At 37.9% G+C, this 23,278-nt stretch overlaps 1 protein-coding gene across 5 annotated transcripts in view; it reads right to left on the minus strand.

Moving 5' to 3' along the window:
- The window catches only part of VWA8 (von Willebrand factor A domain containing 8), a 336,853-nt gene that overhangs the window by 273,119 nt on the left and 40,456 nt on the right, over positions 1 to 23,278 (minus strand). For all 5 annotated transcript variants that reach the window (XR_012378777.1, XR_012378779.1, XM_073894490.1 and 2 more), the window contains 6 exons: positions 22,963 to 23,093; positions 19,871 to 19,981; positions 7,434 to 7,601; positions 2,972 to 3,136; positions 2,821 to 2,870; positions 1,578 to 1,686 (listed from right to left, as the gene is read on the minus strand). Coding sequence is in view for 3 of the 5 variants with exons in the window: in XM_073894490.1 (XP_073750591.1) it covers positions 1,578 to 1,686; positions 2,821 to 2,870; positions 2,972 to 3,136; positions 7,434 to 7,601; positions 19,871 to 19,981; positions 22,963 to 23,093 (734 nt within the window). In the remaining 2 variants the exon portion in view is untranslated. The remainder of the gene's footprint in view (positions 1 to 1,577; positions 1,687 to 2,820; positions 2,871 to 2,971; positions 3,137 to 7,433; positions 7,602 to 19,870; positions 19,982 to 22,962; positions 23,094 to 23,278) is intronic.

Consider the following 23,278-nt stretch of genomic DNA (forward strand, 5'->3'; position numbering starts at 1 on the left):
AAAAATAAAAAAAAAGAAGTCTACTAACGGACAACTAGAGAAATTTCGGTATAGGTTGTCTATTAGACGGTATTATAGAATTCTTGTTAACGTGCTGAGGGGTATGATTAACGGTTCTGGTTATGCACAACGTCCTACTTCTTACAAGTTGCACCCTGAAGTATATAAGAATACTGACCATGGTTTACTTTCAAATGGTTCAGAAAAAAAGAGAGAGAGCAATCAAATGTGGCAATATGCTAAAAATTGGTGACTCTAGTTGAGGGATTGTGGGTGTTCATTTTACTACTTGTGAACTTTTTTTTTTTTTTTTTAGATTAGAGAACTGTCAAAGTAAAAAGTTCCAAGCAAAAACAAAAAGAACGAAAAGTAGGAGCTATGATAAATAGGAGGAGAAAAGCCGTTCTAAATATATAGAACAGTGTAAACAATACCTGTGAAACCTAACTCAGTCTCAGGAGCCATAAACAAATCGCAACTATAGTTTAAAAGTAAATCTCTTGTCTAAAAAAAAAATAAAAAATAAAAATAAAAAATAAAAATAAAAATAAATAAATAAAAGTAAATCTCTTGTCTAGGCAGGATCCCTACTACCTGGGATTATGCTCTCTCTTTAGCAGAATCTCACTGATGGTTACAACTGTTTCCTATTTGCTCCTTATGCCACCATGCTCTCCCCATCCCTCCTCCCTGCCAGCAGAGGTATCTTCCTCCAACATATAACTGATTACTATACACCTCACCTACTTCATAATATCTAATAGGCCCCTTCTTCCCCACCATAAAATCCAGACAGCTTCATTCACCATGCAAAGCACTTCACACGAAAGTTCTCACCTTTCTCTTCACCATACATGCTTGCTCTAGCAATACAACTCAGCATTCTTCAAACCTACCAAGCCCTTTTGTGATTCAACACCTTTGTCCGAGCTGTTCCCCCTGCCTGGAGGGCATTTCCACCACTCCTGACACTACTGTCATGACCTCTGCGAAACTGTGGTGGACAATGTCTATGCTCCACCAAACCCCTCAGATCTGTTCTTACCCTTTCTGAGCCTCTCACCTTTCCCTTTCAACAGCCAGCGGTAGTAGGGCTTTTAAAGAAGACTGCTCTTGAACTCCTGAAGCCAGCTTGCTACAGGCCGAGAAAGCAGCTAGCGCCTGGGAATCAGTGTCCCTCGCGATGAGCACTGGGCAATGACTGCTGGTGGCCGAGTGTGAAAGCCCCAGCTCCTGGCCTCAGGCTGAGGCAGGTGTGAGGCACAGCCTACAGGCAATACGCCTCTCGCAGCTCTTCATGCCTCTGCGGGCTGAGTCCTCCCTCCCTCTGTGGGACTTTTACCTAAGCTGCATGTCTGCTTTCCCCCCCACAACACAAAGCTGGAAGCTCTTTAAGGGCTCAGAACACATGGCTGGTCTCTATAGTTTACTGCGCTGGAGCCAATTAATCTCAGGTCTCGTAATATTTACAGAAGAATAGGACAAGGCAAACTGAAGTGATTAATCCCCAAGGATTAACTTTTAAATGTTCTTTCCCACATTTGGGTATACAAGTCATTAATTTATTTTATACATACCAGGATTTGAACTGCAGCTGGTAAACTATCTAAAGGAAAATCTGGAAGTCCAAGAGTAGAAGATTCTTGGGAACAGAGAGTGGTGGCAAAGGACAGGAGCTGAGAAATTCTAGGGAAAAAAAATTAAGTGATGTTAAATGTTATTCTAATAGTTTTAATACATAAAATGTATTCGTTTTTTGAATATAAAACAGCTGAGCCAATTTAATTAATCTAAAAGATGATATTTGCTATTAAATTCTCAAGAAACAACAGCTTCATATTATAATATTCCATGTGAAACTCAGAAGCTGGGGCACCTGGGTGGCTCAGCCAGTTGAGTGTCTGCTTTCAGCTTGGGTCATGGTCCCAGGGTCCTGGGATCGAGCCCCATGTGTGGCTCCCTGCTCAGTGGGGAGTCTGCTTCTCCCTCTCCCTCTGCTGCTCTCTCTCTCTCTCTCTCAAATAATAAAATCTTTTAAAAATAAATAAATAAAACTCAGAAGCTGATTAAATACACAGATATATTTCTTTTTTTAAAGATTTTTAAAAAACTGATTTACTTGAGAGAGCAAGTGAGCACGAGTTGGGGGGGCAGAGGGAGAAGTAGGCTCCCCACTGAGCAGAGAGCCCAACACGGGACTCGATCCCAAGACCCAAGGATCATGACCTGAGCGGAAGGCAGACGCTTAACTGGCTGAGCCACCCAGGCGCCCCTATATTTCTAAAATATGACAATATGTGAGGTTTTTCACAACCTGGCCCACATTTATCCTGCCAGTCCCCCCTCTGACCTTTCTCAATCCAAACCTGAATTCCAGCTACCTGAACTTTTTATAGCCTCAAGAACAAGGTGTACACTCTCATGTCCCATGCTTTAAAAATAACTTCTTCGAATTCCTTACTTCCATTCTTTATCTGGCAAAAGTGTACTCGTTCTTCAGGACCCACCTCAAATGCTGACGCCTTTTTGAAATTATGACCCTTACTATACAATATTAAACTAATGTATTCCCATATCTTTAAACTCTATCAGATCTTGAGTTTCTTGCCTCCAAGGATCATGTCTTATTAACTTTATCATCAGCATTTACCAAAACTACTGAAAAATTCTTCAAAGAATAGTTGTTGAATGGACGAATTAATCAATCAATGGGCAAAACAAATAAACAAATTCAATGTTAAGTGTCCAGATATTTATATAAATGTCTCCGTGTGTGTGTGTGTGTGTGTGTGTGTATGTGTGTGTAGCTGAAATACTTACTTCTCAGCAGGAACACTGGCTCCAACGGAATATAACAGTTTAAGTTGGTCCTAAAATAACAGAAACATATCAAATCATAGTAACGTTTTTATAGTAACCAAATATAAGTAGAAACACTGCTTAAAAATAAACTGTCCTTGTTCATACTTACCTTAAAGGGTAGATAATAAATATCTCTGGCCTGAAATCGAGAACGGAGAGGGGGGTCTAATGGATTCCCAGAGTACTTAGGCACCGGCAAGCCCAATGCAATGACTCGGAAGTTTTCACTAACCCGAACAATCTTCCAAGCATCCAACTCTGTTCTGGTATGAGCCTGAAAGAAAGAGATCAAAACTTAGAGCATAAATGATGCAGATTACAACAGCAAGAGCTGCCAGGCTAAGGAATTTAGGCCCTGATTGCTGAGTAAATTGTATTTGAGAACCACCTCAAAACCAAACCGTCAAGGAAGGAAGCAAAGTGAAATCAGGATCAGGGCACCAGGGAAGGCTCCCAACATGAAGACTGGTGTTGAATGGAGAAGCAGCTAACACATCAAGGAACAAAGGCAATGTGGGTCAGATCTCTAAGCGGCAGTCATTAACTCAGAGAAACTGGGTGAGGAGGGTAAGGAAAACATACTGATTCAGATCAGAGAACGTAAAAAGGTAGTCCTAGAGGTAGAGCAGAGACTGCCCATGGACCTCAAATTGACATTTATGTTTATGAGTCTACTTCTGCCAAGGTGTATTAATAGTTACAACCAACATGTATTGAAAACTCACTACATGGTTAAGTACTTTCGATGAATTTTACTCATTTAACTTTTACCAGAATGCAAATAAACATTTATTTACTTTTTAGGGATGAACAAACTTATGTTCAAAGGAATTATATAACTTGCCCATGGTCCTGCAACTAGCATCTGGTGGAGTTGAGACTGCAAACAGTACAGGGCTTGGCGTTATAAACCCTGGCTCCAGCACTGGGCGTAAACTCTAATGAAGTGGCCAAGAGCATGTTATTATACCCTCTGACCCTCGGCTTTGTCATTGATAAAATGGGAACAGTATCACCAACATTCCTGTGCCTATTAGGAAAACTAAACACAACAGTGTATGTGAAAGCAACTGGTCCACAGTAGGCACCTGTTAGCTGTCATTCCTTCTCTCTCTGCCCGACCCTATCAATGGCTCTTCACTGTCCTCAGATGTATAGCTTACAAAGCTTCTATGAACGTGCACATCCTCAGCTTTCAGCATACCTTCAGGGGATGCAACCCATAGAACAGTGTAGAAGCTCTTCACATGACATTCAAGGACCTTCCTGCTTGATTCATGTCCCATTCTCCCAGGCTCAGCAGGCACTGCACACCCACCCCTCAGCCTACCTTCCCTGACCCTGTGCTCCAGGCCCATCTCACAACTGTGGCTCTCCAGACACGTCATGCTGCTTCACCAACGCTGCTCTACTTGCTTGAAACACCCTTTCCACTGTGCACAGCATAAATACAGACATCATTTCAAGCTTAGCACAAACAACATCATCACTTTCTAATCCCTCCCTCCATCGGAACCAGTTTTGTACCCCTCCACTGTATCCTATGCAAGCTGTTATCATTAAACATGTGTGCACTGACTTCTGTTCATTACCACTTCATGCTGAATCCAAGCTCCTGAGAGGACTCATTATCTCTTAAATATAATAGGACAAACGTCTGTTGACTGTCTGAAATCATTTAAAAACATAATGAACAACTATTTTAAGCATAACCAAAATTATGACCCTACTGTCTTTTTTTTTTTTTAAGATACAGAGAAGGGGCATGAGCAGGGGGACAGGCAGAGGGAGAGAGAGAAGCAGACAGCCCACTGAGCCAGGAGCCCGACGTGGGGCTCGATCCCAGGACCTGGAGATCATGACCTGAGCCGAAGGCAGACACTTAACCACCTGAGCCACCCAGGCGCCCCGACCCCACTTTCATTAACAGGACTAACAGTGATGCTATGTCACCATGCACTGGAAAACAAAAGAGTCAGGACCTAGCTCTGCCTGAGAAACCAACAGCATCATCTTCAGAGAGCTGAATAGTTTTCTTTTCCACTTACCAAAAAATGATCATCAGGATATAAATAAAATTTATACAAACTGATTGTATCTGTTTCCATAATAACAAAATTCTACTAAAATCACCTCTATGAAACCATTAAAATTTTGAGGTATTCAAATTTAGCATATTGAATCTCACAAGAAATAAGTGGGACTGAAATTATGGTGTTGAAATCCTTTTATCATAGAAATTGTCTTGAGGTAGTGGTGCTTTGTGAAGGAATCTTGCCTATATTCTCTGAGGTTCTTATGAGACAGATGCTATGAATATAGAAATGACATTTATCAAAGAAAATTAAGCATGTATACTGACACTTACATTGGGAAAAAACAATGTAGTACGCCCTTCTCAATAACAAAGACTCCTTGTATACTAAAACCCTCTTGACCCCATATCTCAAATTCTTATCCAAAGTAATATGGTTCAATAACTTTGCATAAAATTCTAACACAGATAAAGAATATATCAAACTTCTTGTTGTGAAGTAACTACTATACTTAAAATATATATCCCATATCTGAGTATTCTCTTCCAAATCATTTACTAAAAATAGCAAATAACTAAATAACTATATAGGAGCCAATAATAGTTCTTTTGTAATCAGAAAGTATCTAAGGAGAAAATGTTCTGCATAACAATGACCTACTTCAAAAATAATAACTATAAATTACTATTCTTATATTTATTTAAATTCATATTATTTATAAAATATTAATTAAAATTTAAAATAAGTTTAAATAAATGAATAATAGACATGTCTTTCATTTCAGTAAATTAACTCTAACAATACAAATGAATGAATTTAACTTTTCTTACTGATTAAATCCTCAATTATCCTCTTCTAATTACATTAGTATGATGTCATCTTCGGATAGATCCAAAACCAGACTATACCTCACAGTGAAAACACCATCTAGAGACTCCTATAAACAGTAAAGAAACAGACTGCTAAAAGGGTAGCAAGACAGGTTTCTGAGAAAACAGACTCACACAGCAGGAATCAGAAAGAGCTATTTCTGGTCCTGCCAGCCATGGAGCACCAGTTCAATCAGACCCTCTGGTGTCAACATCTATTATGTAGAGCCTAGTGTGTCCTGGGCTTGCATCAGTTCTTGAGCAACTTGTAACCAACTTGGGGCAGTAAAATTAGCACACATGCATCTCTACCACACAAGCATCAGAGAGACTCTTAATCCTAGAATGCAGAGGCAGAGCCATCAATCCCTGGAACTCTGGGTTAGCCGGACAGCTCCAGTGTAGCACGGACGGCGCTGAATGGGCAACGGTTGTCTTCTCGTCCTTTTGTGACATTACATGAACCCCTTCCCCAAAGCCTCTGAAGGGCCCCACACTCCTTACTGTGGTCCTCTTTCTGTCAGCTTGCATCACAGCATTTAAAGATTTTATTGCACTGATTCATTCATTCAACAAATAGTTACCAAGCAGCCACCAAGTGCCAGGCACTGCTCTAAGACCTTGAGATACCACTGGCGACAAAAATCCCTGCCCTCGTGAAAGGTGGAATCTAGCGGAGGGAGGCAGCGAATAAACTAAAAACAGAGCAAGGAAATAATTCCTGTAGGATGTTAGAAGACTACGGAATAAACAGAGCAGAGTCAGGGAGCATGAGGGCAGAGGGGACACTGCAATGTCAAATAGGAGGGTGAAAACATAACACTGGAGCAAAGACTTGAAGGAGTATATAAGCCTGGCAGGTATCTGGGAGAAAACCATTCTGGAAGAGCAAAGGGACTTGCAAAGCACTAAGAGAATGCCCCCACAGCGGGTTTAAGGTATAGTAAAGGGAACACTACCAGCTGCAGTAGGAATAAAAAGGACAGCGGAAGAGAAGGCCAAAGAGACAGGAGGAGCCCAGGTCAGACAAGACCTATTTTCCACTGGAAGGCCTTTGGGTTTTATAGTGAGGACAGGGTTTCAAACAGAGGTCTGATCCAGTCCACCCCATGTTTTAAAGTGATCACAGACAGCTGCAAGGCAGCCAGAATGGATTCAGGGATTGTTCGGAGGCTCTTTAAACAACTCAGGCATCAGATCCAGGCAGCTTGGGCCATCTGAGTATCTTTTAAATATCTTACTCATTTCTGTCTATATCTACTGGATTTTGAGCTTCTGGAGGCCAAGAACTACACTCTGTTCAGCTTTGTTTTCTCTGCACCGTTGAGAAGCCATCAGACTTTCAGTACACGGTTGTTGGGAGATAGAGAAGATAGGAAAGGAGGGAGAAAGAGAAGAGAGAATTAAAAGGAGGGGAAAAAAAGAGAAACTAATAGTTCTTACACTGGAAAAAAAAAAAAAAAAAAAAATCTGAGAGGTCTTCTAACAGGATCTGCAAACTGAAGAATGTGTAAAACTGCAAGCTCATGACTGAAGTGCAGCAATATGCCATAGATATGAGCCACCTGAACGCTGTCCTCATTCCCATACAATCCTGTCGCACCAAAAATAGCACCACCCACAGCTCAGGAGCCAAGACAAAGGAGCTGGATTTTTCTTTTCTTACTTGGAGAAGTTTGTCATAACGCTCTGAAGACATTAGGAAGCGTCCATCCTCAAGCTGCATTTCCCTGTTTTCCAGCAAGTTGTTCAAAACGGGCAGAACATTCCTCTCCGCCTTTTCCAAGCCTTCCAAAACAAGGGTTCTGCCTTCTGTGGCTGCACGGACCGCGCACTATTTCCAAGAAACAAAAGCAATATGAGACTATGGAAGATGCCAGAGCACGGCCTAATTTTGCTTGTAACGCAAGCAGGTGAAGAAGTAAGAGGTCAATGCATAATGCAACCCGCTGATGATTAGTAACTTCACAGTCTAGTTTATTAGAATTTGTTGTGTGCCTATTTAGAAAAAGAATGCTTGCAACATACATAACAAAGACCAAATAAATACGCTTAATATAAAAAGAATTTTTCAGATTAAGAAAATAAATATCACTATGAAATGCAAATGAGCATAATAAAATATTTTCCATTTCACTGGTTAACAAAGAGCTGCAAGGTAAAACAAGACATTTTTAGAATTTTAAATTGGCAAAGATTAAAAAAGAATGATAATACCCAGTGCTGGTACGGTTAAGAGGAAATGCATTTTCATTCATGGTTGGTCTATGTGCAAAATGACAACCTTATGGAGAATAATTTGGCAAGGTATATTTTTTTAAAGATTTATTTATTTGACAGAGAGAGCAAGAGAGCAAAAGCAGGGGGAACAGTAAAGGGAGAGGGAGAAGCAGGCTCCCCGCCAAGCAGGGAGCCTGATGTGGGGCTTGATCCCAGGACTCTGGGATCATGCCCTGAGCCGAAGACAGACACATAACCATCTGAGCCACCCAGGTGCCCCTGGCAAGATATTTTTAAAAATTTAAATGGCTATGTTCATTAATCCAGCAATTCTGTTTCAAGGAATTTACCTTAAGGGAATAGTCAGGAAAATGTACAGTGATACATGAAAAGATTTATAATTACCAAAAAAAAAAAAAAACCAAAACCCCCAAATGGCAGTCTAGATGATTGGCAAAATATACCATAATAAATCAGTATGATGGACTACTACATAGCTATCAAAAATAATGATATAGCCCTATCTTTACTAGGACTACACCATTTCTTACCTGATTACTAAACCCCAAGTAAATATGCTGCTTCTTTTAAGAACCTTGTTATAAAAAGTACTTAATTCATGAGTCCATGGGATGGGTTGGGGAAGACGATGACAGTGCTCTAGAGATGGGACATTTGCTCCTCCCATCAGCTCTATTACAAATCTGTGATAAAACGTGAGGAGAAGCCACTACAAATTCGCACTGGTCAACCTCAGCTGAATTGTCACTACTATTTTTTTTTTAAGATTTTATTTATTCATTTGAGACACCGAGATACAGGGAGAGAGAGAGCATGAGCAGGGGGAGAGGCAGAGGGAGAGGGAGAAGCAGGCTCCCCACTGAGCCAGGAGTCCGATGTAGGGCTCAATCCCAGGACCCTGGGATCATGACCTGAGCCAAAGGCAGACGCTTAACCATCTGAGCCACCCAGGCGCCCCTCGTAACTACTACTTAGAAAATATTTTCTTCATTTCTTATAGAAGTTATTGCCAAGACAAGCTTCCAGTCTTCTTCAAGTACCTTGTCCAGTACTTTACCATGATAATTAGTCATGGAATTGCGATTCCATGATTTTTCTTCACTCCAGCACACAACCCCTCTGTGTCTTCCCTACTCTGGATTTCTGTCTTTGACACTCACTCCTCCTGTCCCTCCAAGACCAGCCCTTTCTGTCTTGAGCTTAGTGGCAACCCACCCAACCTCTTCCAAAATCTTCCATCAACTATACCACCTCTTAATTGCACTTTCAACTTCCTTCTCTTCTACAAACATTGTCTGTACTTTAGGAAAACCTATAGTCTCCTGATACTTCTTAACATCCTCTCTTTATCTTCAAGCCCCATGAGGAATAGTCCCATACACACTGCCTCTAATAAGCCTCCATCACCCTTATTTTACTGAAACTGCTCACCTGCAAGCACCAAAAATCAAAGAGCCAAATACCAGGTATTTTCTTGATCTTCATGTTCTCCTTTCCTCCCACCCTCTTCCCTTGATCCTCTCTTGTGCTTCATCTTCTATCTTAGATATTTACCAAGTAGGTTTTCCCTCTGGCTTTCCCCAAACCTTCCTCTGACTCTTGTCCTCTTAAAAAAAAAAAAAAGCAAGAGCAAGCAATTCCTAAGGTTCTACCCTTAACCTTTCCCCTCCTCCTCTCTCACTTGTTATTTCATTGGCAAAGCTCTAACCCACTCCCATAAATCCTCACTTGTTCACTGAGTAGCCATTATATGGCAGGTGCTATGTTATGTGCTACATTAAGTAAACAGCAACAATAACAATAGATAACATTTTTTTTACTTTCTTTGTCTCATCTTTCTTGAGAAACATACTATGTGACCCTGACCCTCCTCCTGATCTCCATACTCCCATTTCCAAATACCTTTTTAACATCTTCATAGAGGTGTTCAAACTCAACATGCTGAATTAAATATGACTTCTTTCCAAACCAGGCCCTCTTCCTGATGGCGATTTAATTAAAGTCTCACTGATTCTCCTGCCACCCAGAATTCAGTCCTTTTAATTCCTCAAACAATGCAAGTGTAACCTCTAAATAGTCCATGCATCCATCACCCTTCCATCCTCACACCACCATCTCAACAAGAGCCTTCCTTCACTCCCTGTTCATTTTACTGAGTCAATTGGAACAGGCACCATATCTCCATATCTCTCCTTCTCAGTTGTGCTCAAGATGATCATATTTTACCTCCTGGAACTTAAGAGACTGAATCATGCCATCTGAAAACTCTATTTCAATAATGAGATCTATGATTATACAATTTACCTCAACATGATTATTATTTTTTTAAATCCCAAGCTTTTTTCTTATTATTTATTTATACACCATTTGAGGGGCAATGAGAGTGGATGCTTTATAGTGCAAATGGATCCAAAGATAAGAATATAATAAGAGGAATATAAATTTATAAGAGTGGTATGTTTTTTAGAAAAAAAGAATGAAAAATAAAATCATGCAAAGGATCACCGAAGATTTTTAACTTTCTTCCCGATTTGCCCTTTGGATACAGAGTTACAGACCCAGTACATACATGTAAATTAAAAATTTTAAAGGCAGGCAAGAATACTGGCTAAAAGGAGAAAACCTTAAGAAGACACTTTTTAGTAACAATATCTGAATCGCTGAATTTACAGAAATAATACTAGTTACTAATTCAGCATCATCTTGCTTCCTGATTGTTCCTAAAAATAGTCTATAAAAGTAAGAAAGTACAAAGTATGAAAATACTTTAACCAGTACTGTCAAACTTTATTAATGCAATCTCATCACCTTTGTAAAGAAGAATGTTAAAAACAACTACATAGGGGCACCTGGGTGGCTCAGATGGTTAAGCATCTGCCTTCGGCTCAGGTCATGATCCCGGGGTCCTGGAATCGAGCCCCATGTCCAGCTCCTGGCTCAGCGGGGAGCCTGCTTCTCCCTCTGCCTCTCCCCCTGCTTGTGCTCTCTCTCTATCTCTGTGTCTCGAATGAATAAATAAAATCTTTGAAAAAACAACAACAACTACATAGCAAATCCATTAAGTACTCGAATATATCAACAGCATATGGTACCATGTGATAAGTCTCAGACCCAAACATCCTACCTTGCCTGCATCGATGCCCTCTTTGCCCTCTGTTTGCTCAGCCCGTTAAGTGTGGAGCTACAATGCTGAAGTTCTCCTAGTTCTCCCATATGCCTGTTTCATCTCCCCAGCAAGATTCTCAGGTCCTCAAGGGGTGAGAACCCTGCCTTTTATGTCGTTCCCAGTGCAAAACTGGCTCACAAAAGGCTTTTAGTGTTTATGGAATAAAAATGTAACCACTCAGTTAAAAGATGCTGTTATGTAAGTTTAGGAGAATTTTTATATGAAGGATAATAGTTATCTATGCCCACACCTGTTATGAGAAGAGAACAGAACAAGTTTAACTGTGAGCATGAATGATTTAGGCTACATAGTTAAAAAATTTTTTATGCGGACTTTTAAATAAAGTAATGGTGGTATACTTTTTCTCTTGAAATCTTAAAGAAAGAAGGGAGCAACGCATACATATTTTATGTGGAGTGAATACTTGTGATTGTTACTCAAAGTAGAAATTACATCAACCATAAGGATCATTTCCTGCCCTTCAAGTTATAGAACTTCCAGAGACCTAATTTTCTCAAACAGAAATCAGAAAAAAATGCATCAAGATCCTTCTGGACAAGCTGTATCAGTTTTTGGGTTTTTTTTTAAGATTTTATTTATTTGACAGAGAGATAGAGAGGGAGCACAAGTAGGCAGAGTGGCAGGCAGAGGGAGAGGGAGAAGCAGGCTCTCCACTGAGCAAGGGAGTCGGATGTGGGGCTCGATCCCAGGACTCCAGGATCATGACCTGAGCCGAAGGCAGCTGCTTAACCGACTGAGCCACCCAGGCACCCCAACCATATCAGTTTTAACAACCCAACACATAGGCATGAAGGGTTTCAAGATAAAGGAGGCTGCATGACCTAAAAATCAAAAACTGTCTAAGCCCCTGTTCTAGATTTGCTTCTGATTTGATAAAAGACCTTAGGCAAACAATTAATCTGGAGGTCTGTGTCCTCATTTATTAAATGAGAATATCCTCAAGGGGTATTGTACAGTGTCACTGTTTATGAAAAGAAAGCAGTACTGGAAATGCAATTTAAAGCTATCGTACCTATTAAAATAGAAATTATTGTTGATGAAAATAGATTCCAAATAACCTTGAAAGACTCAGAATGGCTACAGTATAACAGCACTGAGGAAGCCAAAGAAAAATGAAAATAATTAGATTTTAAGTTCTTTATTTTAAAATATCAGAATAGGATCAGACTGACTTTTCTTTGCTCTACCACTTACCTGCTATGGGTAATTTAGGCTAGTCACTTCCCCTCTCTGAGCTTCCATTTCTTTCTAAAGCCACACTATTTATGGTGCTTATCTCCCAGATTATGGTGAAGATTACCCAAGATAACCTCTGGCTCATAGTAAACCTTTACAAAATGATTAGCTATTACATTATCAATACTATCATCCTGCAGTCATGGTGGCCACCACCACCACCACCATCATCATCATCATCATCATTGCTCTTTCAGGGAAACAGCATTATGATACAAAGAACCTAAACTTTGGAATTGGACAGATCCTGGTTCAAATTCCACCTCTCCTATTTATCAGTTGTATGACCATGACCCTCTAAGACTCAGTTACTTTACCTATAAGATGGAGAAGTCATCTCCCTCCTAAGATGTTTTGAGGATTAGATGCAATCACATAAAGCCCCTAGCACAACAGAGGTCTCAATAAAAGTTGTTCTTATGCCTTGATTTTTAAATTTATTTTAAATTCCAGTATAGTTAACCTATAGTGTTATATTATGTGCCCTGATTTTTCAAATGAATTATGTAAATCTGTCAAACAGTTAACATTATATGAGTACACAAGAGTTGGCCTGAGCAAGATGGCAACATGGTAAGGAGCCAAGGCCTGAGTTCTGACTAACACAGAGGCCAAAATAAACAGAGAGACCTTCTCCAACTGTTCAAGTGACAATTAGAACGTATTATTAACAATACAGCTGTAAAGGGTCTGGTGCAAGTAAAAGAATTCAGCCACTCTCAACAGCCTTTTGTCTACAGGTGATGCTTTCCAAATTCCAAATACTTAATTTATCAATGAACTTCTGAAATACAACTTTGTAATTTTAACAGTGGTTACATGTAGAAAGTAGCTTCAGCATCCACAAATAGGATTATACAAGTAAATGTTTTTCCCTATTTGGTAAAATAAGTAAAATTCATTTTGACAAAATAGAGATCTTATTTTCTGATCAATAGCATTGTTATTCAATTTATTAGGAGTTGCTTTTGATGCCCTATAATATTTAAGCAGTGTATTAAAAAAAAAGGTTAATCCTTATTTTTTTCTATTAATAAGAGAGAATCAAGAATAATCCCAAACAGGGGCTCCTGGGTGGCTCAGTGGATAAAGTGTCAGCCTTTGGCTCAGGTCATCATCTCAGAGTCCTGGGAACAAGCCAGGCCTCAGGTTCCCTGCTCAGCAGGGAGTCTGCTTCTCCCTCTTCCTCTGCCTCCCTCCCTCTGCCCTTTCCTCCCTGCTTGTGTACACTCTTTCTCTCTCTCTCAAATAAATAAATAAAATCTAAAAAAAAAAAAGGGAATAGTCCCAAACAGAAGAGAAGACATTAAAATACTATATAATTGTTTAAAGTGCATTTTTATGCTTAACATTAAATATGTATATCACAACTATGGAAGTGCACAGAATTGTGTCAAACAAATGAACAATATTCTAACGTGAAAAGCTTAGGAAAAGCTAAAGAAAATCATTTGAACTTCCCCATCCTGGCTTTCTACTCCCCAAATCATCTTCAGTGTCTCCTCTCAGTAAGACATTAAAGCCAAAATGTAATTTATTTGTGGCTTAGTTAATTTATAATGGCTCATACTTGAGTAATGCAAGCAATTTTCTATTGATTTAAAGTCTTCCACTCCAGCTCTTTGGAGTCACATGGCAATAAAACAGGATTAATAAAGAGAATGTCAACAAGTAAGGTAAGGGGGGAAAAGTACATTAATAGAATTTTAAAGGGTTAGAATAACAATGATTTAGATTTTTTTTTTCAGGTTATTTTGTCTTCTGAGGCAAATGAAAGGTAATATGGTAGCAAAATATCTTTTAGTCTCCTTATGTCTCCATGGGTGTCAAAATACCAATCACATAAATTTTCTTATTTCTCTTCTTTAACCAATTCTTTTTTAAAAGCTTAATCTGTAATCCGCTTAGCAAGGTACCTGCATAAAAAATACTTAAATTACCTTTACATGAACAAGTGGATAAGTTTTGGCAAATATTTACATATACAAGCACAGTATAAATTTCAACACTTTCTTAACAGGCTATCACTTACTTCATCAGTACCCTTCTCCTTTTCCATATCCACTTACTTCATTGATATCTTATAGGAGCAACAGCCAATAAACATATTAAAAAGATTCAGCCTGCTTAGTAATTTTTTAATGCAAATTAAAGCCTATTACTTTGGCAAAGTACATACAAAGAAATACCCAGTGCTGTCAAGAATCAATGAGGCAATCATGCATAGGGCACTGATGAAAGCGTGAGTTAGAACACCCTTTCCGAAAAGCAATTTGACAATATATATTATTCTTGAATTATTTTTGAAAATATCTAGACCTTCTGATGAATAATTATACTTCTAGCATTCAAGTGTACAAAATACTCAGCGATTACAAGATATAAGTACAGTGATATTTATCAAAGCCTTATCTATAATAGTGAAAATTTAGAAAGAACCTAAATTACCAACAACATGGGCATGTGGACAAAATGGGAATGTTAAATAAATAATAGCACATCTATTTGATGAAATATTGCATGGACACTAAAAATTATATTTTTGAGGAATATCTAGTGTCATAGGAAGATGCTCCTGATAAAATATCAGGTTTTTAAAAAAGCAGACTATAAAACTTCAAATACATGGTACATAGTTTTTGCAAAAATTATTGTACATGATTAAGTAGATATGCATATAGGCAGAACAGAAAATAATATAGAAAATATTTACACTGTCGATCTTGAAGGGGAAGATAAAAGTAATTTTTATATTCTTCCCGATGCCCTTTAGCATTTACTTTTTATACTATACTTTTTTACTATGGTTTTGTTTTCCCCCATTAAAACATAAGCTCTATGGGGTGCCTGGATGGCTCAGTCAGTTAAGCAAAGGACTCCTGGTTTCGGCTCAAGTCATGATCTCAGGGTTGTGAGACTGAGCCCCGCGTCAGGCTCAGGCAAGGCTCTATGCCGAGCAGGGAGCCTCCTTAAGATTCTCTCTCTCCCTCTTCCTCTGCTCCTCCCCCCACCGCCCTGCACCCACTCGTGTGTGCTCTAAAAATTAATTAAAAAAATATTTTAAAAAAACAGCTCTACGATGACAGGCATCTGTTTCTTTTGCTCACCGCACCTAGACAGTGCCTGACACAGAGCAGTCATTTTGATAAATATTTAAGAAATTCTCTCTACATATAGTGTGTGTGTATATATATATATGTGTATATATATATACACACATATCTGTAAAAAACATTTATGATATTAATAAACACATATATCTATAAAAAGCACTTATATTATTAATCAGAAAAAAATAAACATTATTTTAAAAGAAAATACAAATTCCCTACTATAGAATTACTAACCTAATTCTAACCTTCAGGAGTATTTATTATTCTTATTGTTCTGTTATTATGGTTAAGAATATTAAACAAATAAAAAAAATTTCCAAATAAAATAAAGACCTTTCAATCTAACAAACATATGACCAGCTGGCAATCAATTGGCAACTTCATCTATCTAGAATTCCGACAGGAATTACTCATTCTGATAACTCATTCTGATGACTCAAAATAGATGTCAAAAAGATAAATACCTTTTCCACTGGAGGGTCCCCTGGTCTTATCCAGAACCTATTTATTCTTAATTTACTTAAAATTTTAACAAGATTGATTATCCAAAGGAGAAATCTATCATCAAATGTAAGTGCCAATCATCTTCCAGACAGTTTTTAGGTGCCAGAGATAAACAAGGAAGTTACATTCTGAGAGGGAATGCAGACAATTAAACATGGAAACACAGAAATAATAAGGTAAATTCAGATAGTGATAGGTACTCTGAAGATCACATTGTATAATATGATAGCACTGTATATGTGGAAGGGGGGGTGGGCATCATCAGTGATTACTAAAACGTTCTGAGAATTTATAATCTGAATGATGAGGAGGCAGGACTATACAGATCTGGGAGAAGCTTGTACCAGACAGAGGAAATATTAAATACAAAGGCTCTGAGGCTGGAAAGCATTAGATCTATTTTTAAGAGAACAAGGCCATGTAGCAAGAGCCTGAAAAGCAAGGGAAAGAGGAAAAGGAGCTGAGGTAGACAATATCAGGTCCTGTAGAGTATTGTAGGCCGTATTAAAGGGTTTGGATTTTATTCCGGTCATGATAGGATTGCGTGGGTGTAAGCAAGGAACTGTTAGGATCTGATTATGAACAAATAATAAAGAATATTAAGAGAAGAAAAAATATGAAAATCAGATATAATCTCAACAAATAGTCTGAAGTAACTTAGGAAAAGGACCAATGTTCCTATGCCACAATCACAGGCTCGGAAGGTGTCTGTGCATTACATTCCAAATAATGGATGTTCATCTTAACAAGCAGAATTTGCCAAGAAAACATGAAGTATAAGGTATTACCATACATTTATAATAGTACTTTAAATATTTTATAAACTGGTATCATCCAGAAATATGCTTTTTAGAATGGCAGGCAGAGTATATTACACAGTGTAATCTGAATAATTTACTTTATGTTTCAAGAAATACAAAGTTTTAAGGTGCCTTTAAAATGATAAACATTATAAAAGTCCACTTTCTCTTCTTCACTATTTGCATTGCAACAATCAATCCAGATATAAGATACATTCAAAAAATATGTTTTTAAATCCACACTCTACCAAACAGCCAGTTCTTTTGGCATCATTAAAGCTATTCCCATCTGGGTGCCTGGGTGGCTCAGTCGATTAGGCGTCTGTTCCCAGCTCAGGTCATGATCCCAGGGTCCTGGGATCGAGTCCTGCATCAGGCTCTTTGCTCAGCGGGGAGTCTGCTTCTTCCTCTCCACCCCCCCACGTGTGCACTCTCTCTCATATAATTAATTAAAATCTTTTAAATAAATGAATGAATGAATCAGTCAATCAATCAATCAATCAGTTCCCATCTCCTCCCCACTCCTTGGGCCGTAGTCTCAGTTTTCTACGCTCTCTCCCCAGCTCCTTACTCTTGGCCTCACTAGATAAAGAAAAGAAGCAGGTGTTGTAAAGGTACCTTTTTTTCCCATGTGTAGTTAGAAATAATGTATAAAGTGAACCTTTGCATTATGTGAATAAGACAGATTTCTTTAAAATGTACTTCTGGGTTTCATCCACAAAGGATTCCTTTGTAATTGGAAATGTGAACTCAGATTTTCTCATTACAAGGTGCTTAGTGTGATCACCATCCTGTAAGGTGGTGACTGCCAACTCTCCCCATCTTAAGTACATTTTTGCTTTTGTAACTAATAAGTAATCTATAAGATAATGTGAATATCCTGGTCTCCAAATATTCTTTCACTCAGTGGTTTCTTACACTTACAATAACTTGACCCTTGAATAACACATTTGAACTGGATGGGTCCACTTATATGCAGATATTTTTTCAATATAGTGCAGTACTATAAATGTGTTTTATTAGTGATGCTCCTAATAACATTTTCTTTTTTCTAGCTTAGTTTAAGAATACAGTATATAATACATATAATATGCAAAATACAGTAATCAACTGTTTGTTATTGGTAAGGCTTCCAGTCAACAGTAGGCTATTGGTAGTTAAGTTTTGGGGGAACCAAAATTTATATGCAGATTTTTGACTGCTCAGGGGTCAGCAATCCTAACCCACTTACTGTTCAAGGGTTAAATGTATACTCTTTTAATTATAAAGTAATAGTGTGCTCATGAGGAAGTTTCAAATTTAGAGGACTATGAAAATTCTTTCCTTGCCCCACCCCAGATGCTGGGTCACACTTCCACAGAGGTAAGCTCTGTTAATTGATCCTTGTGTATCCTTCTGGAAATTTCCAACATATACACAAACATTTACATATTTCTTTTTTTCTTTTTACCACAAATAGGATCATATTACATATGCTGTCTTGCAGTGTCATTTTTATGCTTTATTCTGGACTTCTTTCCTATAACTATATTCTTTTTAATGGCTATAGAGAATTCTACTTACTGCTTTTTATTTAACTAGTTTAACTAGCTTCCTAAGTTATTATTTTTTTTAGAGAGGGAAAGAGAGACAGAAAGACAGAACCAGAGACAAGGGGAAGGCCAAAGGCAGAGGGGGAGAGAGAGAATCTCAAGCAGACTGCAGCGCAGACACCAACACGGGTCTTGATCTCACAATCCTGAGATCATGACCTGAGCCGAAATCAAAAGTCAGATGCTTAACCAACTGAGCCACGCAGGCGCCCTTCCTAAAGAGGATTACAGTTTTCACTTATAACTTTATATGATATCAAACAATGCTACAATAAATACTGTTGCACACATAACTTTGCTTGCTTTACATGAATAACCTTTGGAAGAAAAATTGCCAGAAACATAACTGCTGAGTCCAAATATATTTAATTTCTTTTCTTTTGATAGATATTGCCAAATTTTCTTTCAAAATTGCATCAACAGCAGTGCTGTTTCCTCATCCCTTCTTGCCCATCAACAATGGACATTAACAGGGGCGCCTGGGTGGCTCAGTCGTTGGGCATCTGCCTTCGGCTCAGGTCATGATCCCAGGGTCCTGGGATTGAGCCCTGCATCAGGCTCCCTGATCCGTGGGAAGCCTGCTTCCTCCTCTCCCGCTCCCCCTGCTTGTGTTCCCTCTCTCGCTGTGTCTCTCTCTGTCAAATAAATAAATAAAATCTTTAAAAAACAAAAACAAAAAAAAAATTGGACATTAGAAGATTCTTTAGTTTTTGCTAATATGAGAGGTGAAAGAAAAACAACAGTTCATTAATGTTTTAATCTTTATTTTTGTAAATGAGAAAGCAAAGCATCTTGTCATGAATTTCTTGGACATTTGAAATCTTTCCTCTATGAGTTGCTGATTTAAGATCTCTGTCCTTTATTAAGTATTTCTAATGAAGAACAATATTTAATATTTTAAGCTATATGTCTGAAGCAATGTTCAACGAGCTTCATTATAATATTGATAAAATAAAATGATAAAATATTATCTTAGTTGGTAATCTGCACCTCCCCCCACAAAAGCTGTAGTTCCTGGAAGTATATATTTAATTTCACTATGCTTAATACACCTTTACCTACTTGACTTTTAGATCGAGAATAATTTCTAAATATGCTAGAGAAGTTCCTGTATTAAAATCTCCTTAATTCCTTTTTAAAAATTCTTATTTCTATGTACAAGTACTAGGAAGCAATTAAAAATTAAGAAATCAGCATAGTGATCTTTAGGTAACATTTCAGAACCACTAATTTCATCTACAGTTTTTTATTTAGTGCTAAACGAAGAAGGCATTTCCAAGAACAGGAAAACCAAAAATCTAAATTAAATCTGTCTAGAGAAAGCACAATGCATTATCTCTATCACATGAGCTATCTCTTTCTACTTTAAAAAACAATTTTGCATGGACCTGGACTGAACAGTCAAGTGTTGGAGTGTGATCAGAACTTGCCTGATCAATGTAAAAAGCTGTGCCTCCTCGGATCTCTCGACGCTGTTTGAGATCGGTTTCAGTGGTGTCCCTTGACAGGGCAATGTATTCAACTTCCCTTTTGGTCAGCTCCTGTAGAGCAGAGAGTGAAATTGTTCCAATATTAAATCAAATTCCCAACATATGCTTTGGAGCCAGTTATCCAACAATGTCACTACCCTAGAAGAACATTTTAAATCTAATTCTGAATGAAAATCCTCTGAGTCTTAGCTTTGAGAAAAATGCAAAACATTGAGCAATAATGAAAACATTCATGTACCTCTCTCTCCTCAGAGCTCTACGTTTGCTGCATCCAATAGTTTACTACTTAACAATCATTTACTTCTTAAGCAATAATAATCATAGTCAGATCTTACAAATCTTAGTATCTTTTAGAGAATTCTTTTCAAATATCATGAGTGATAACTTGCCAACTTAGTTTTTCCACAAATGATAGTCATTTCAGTAAGTAAATGTTCATCTTTTTTTTAAAGGGCATCTAAATTAATTTAGTCCATTACCCAATGTTTACCAACCGTATGTGGTTCACAGGGTAAATACCAATGGGAAGGGCAACAGAAGAGGGAAGGAAAACAAACATAGCTGTTCAGGAAGGGCAAGAAGAAGGATGAGAGAAGGAGGGAAGGAGGAGACGGAGAAAAGAATCCTTTCACAGAAAACAAACACTTTTGGTTTGAAGGGGAAACCATCCAGAATTCATTTCTTTTGGAATAATTTATCCATCCCTAATGTCATTTTGCCCTGCACATGACAATTATGTACAAAAAGTTTTTAACATTATCCTTGGTTTTACAATATTGAATTAAAAACAATGATGCTCTCCAGCTGAGTAAGGCATAAATATGTTGTTATTAAACAGGAAGAACAAATTAATTTACTGATGTATAAAGAAGAAAATTGAATGAGCATGCCATTCATGGTAAAAGAGGGTAAGTCCATACAACAGGATTTTTTTTCCTCTGCCTTATCTCCATGTGATGTTGATAAAAATATAGTATCATTTTCATTTTGTTTTTATAATATATGCCTGTTCCCATGCACCCATAAATTTAAGTACGTATGGAAAGAAGAAAACATTTTAAGTAGAGAAAACACACATACAGTGGTGAAGATGTGGTGATACCAAACAATATTTTTCTAAATAAGAACGAACTGCCCGTGAAAGCACACTTTTAGACTAAAGTAGCAACTTCTCTTGTTAGTGAATACCTCCTTCTTGCTTTGGGAACACATTGCTGGTACCACTATGTCTGTTTCACTGATTGGTTGAATGTGATCACTGAAAAACCCTGTCAAAACTGGTTGACAAAGTCATACATACTCTTATTGTTAAATCGTACCAGAGTAACACCCTGAACTGCCACACCGAGAATATTATCCTCAGTCTTGACAGCTTCCTGAGATTCTTCCTCAGGCCAGACAAGCACCAAAGTCTCCCCTGCTGCTCCTTGCCAGGGATGGTCTGAACAAGTTCACCAACAGTACTGGGAGCAGCAGATAGAGGAGACAGCAGGGGTCTGTTGAGTTTTGGGGGGCTATCTATAAAATTCCTTCTATATGAATTAAATATAAAAGAGACACAGCTATCAAATTATGTCTACTTTATTTCTCATTGGTTCAGCAGGCTTGCCCCAAAATCTCTGCCTGTAAAGACTTCACCTACTCTGGATATTACTAAGCATAGGATCTTATATCTAATGGCAACAGTACCCATTTGCAGGGTTTGCAAGGAAGCTTAGGCTAGTAAGCCTTCTTATGTGTATTTCCACATCCTAAAGCTGCCTCAGCTCTGTTTCATAATTTAAAGTTTGTGGGGTTTTTTTTTTAAAGATACAGGTTTCACACTTACAGACTTACATTGCATTTTTGAACCAACAAGACTCCTGTAATCTCCCAGCCTTTCTCATTCCACATTCCTAACAAGCTTCACAGTCTTGCCAGAAACAAAATCAAAGTGAGATATTGTGGTCGTTGTAATGAACCAGGTAGAGTGGATTCTCAGTAGCTGACTTGGCATTCGTAGACAAACCACTTTTGCCTTGTTTCTTAGTAAAAAAAAGGCTAATACTACAATGACCCATTATACCTCACAAGCCAGTTCTAGGAACAAATAAAAGATATGAAAGGTATGGGCTCAAAGAAGTTAAGTTCTGATCTGCCCATTGTATTTTTATCATCATCACCCTACATGATTTTAAAAGTACCAAAATAAATCTACCACTGAAATAAAAGAGTACACAAAGCATATTTCAATAGCACAGAAATCAATTCTTTAATATCAAGTAACAAGAGGAAAGCTGGAAACAAAGTTCTTCTCTTCATCCTAAAAAATATCTTCAGACAGAACAACTTCATCTGATAGCATTCTTCCTCCCTCAATAGAACAATGCTTATTAATGCTGGCAAAGTAGGAAAAAAAAGTCCTGTACAATTTTTTAAAATCTGTGTTGAGATTTTAATATTTCAATTCACAACTGTACTCAGAGAACTACAAACATTTAAGAGGATAACAGGTCAGAGAGAGGATCTGAAGTCTAGCTCCATCATTTACTAGCTGGATAAAGCTCAGTGAGCCATTTAATAAACTTGTTTTCTCATCTATTTAAAGGGAAAAAAGCATGTAACACATAAGAGATATTTTACAAACGATGGGCTCCCTTTAAAGACCATTTAACATCAAAAAGTCAAGAGAACTATTTGGCTTTTTAGAATGTGGATCTCAGATAAAAGAATATTCCCCGAATAATATAAAACTGAGTTTTGTTTTGTAATCTCAAGAGTTTATGATCCTATCTGCCACTCATTGCCTGAATTTGTATTTCTATCAGAAGTTGAGAACTTTCTAGTTGCGGCAAAAATTTCCTAAAGCTATGAAAGATAAATGTACATTTGCTTCCCAGAATACTTATTCCAAACTCTTTATTAAACAGATCATCAAAATGAAAATTTTTTTCAAGGAATGAATAAACCGGATATTTTTGTAAATTCTTAATTTATTTCAGAACATCACTAATCCCAGTTCCCTTAGGAATCCCCAAGAATTGATTGCTCACCAGGTACTGCATAGCAATAGAGCGTCGAAGAGGCCCAGGAGGTCCTATCAGAAAGACATCTTGTCCCAAAAGATCCTTCTGCATTATCCATCTTAGATGCTGAATTACAGATTGAGCCACAGAGTCTGAAACTTCAAGGGGAAAAAAAGATAAAACGAAATGCAAATCAGTCTACTACTTATAATATAAATCTCCAAGCAATCAGTGCATTTAGTATATTATATTTTAAAAAGTTTATCTATCTATGTATACACACACACACTCACCTGGTCAATTCTCACACTGCTTTACAATAAACCATTGTTATCAATGTTAA

This window comes from Callorhinus ursinus, unplaced genomic scaffold (assembly GCF_003265705.2).
Source record: "Callorhinus ursinus isolate GAN/ISIS: 27379988/994484 unplaced genomic scaffold, GSC_fseal_2.0 scaffold7, whole genome shotgun sequence".
Classification (NCBI taxonomy): domain Eukaryota; kingdom Metazoa; phylum Chordata; class Mammalia; order Carnivora; family Otariidae; genus Callorhinus; species Callorhinus ursinus.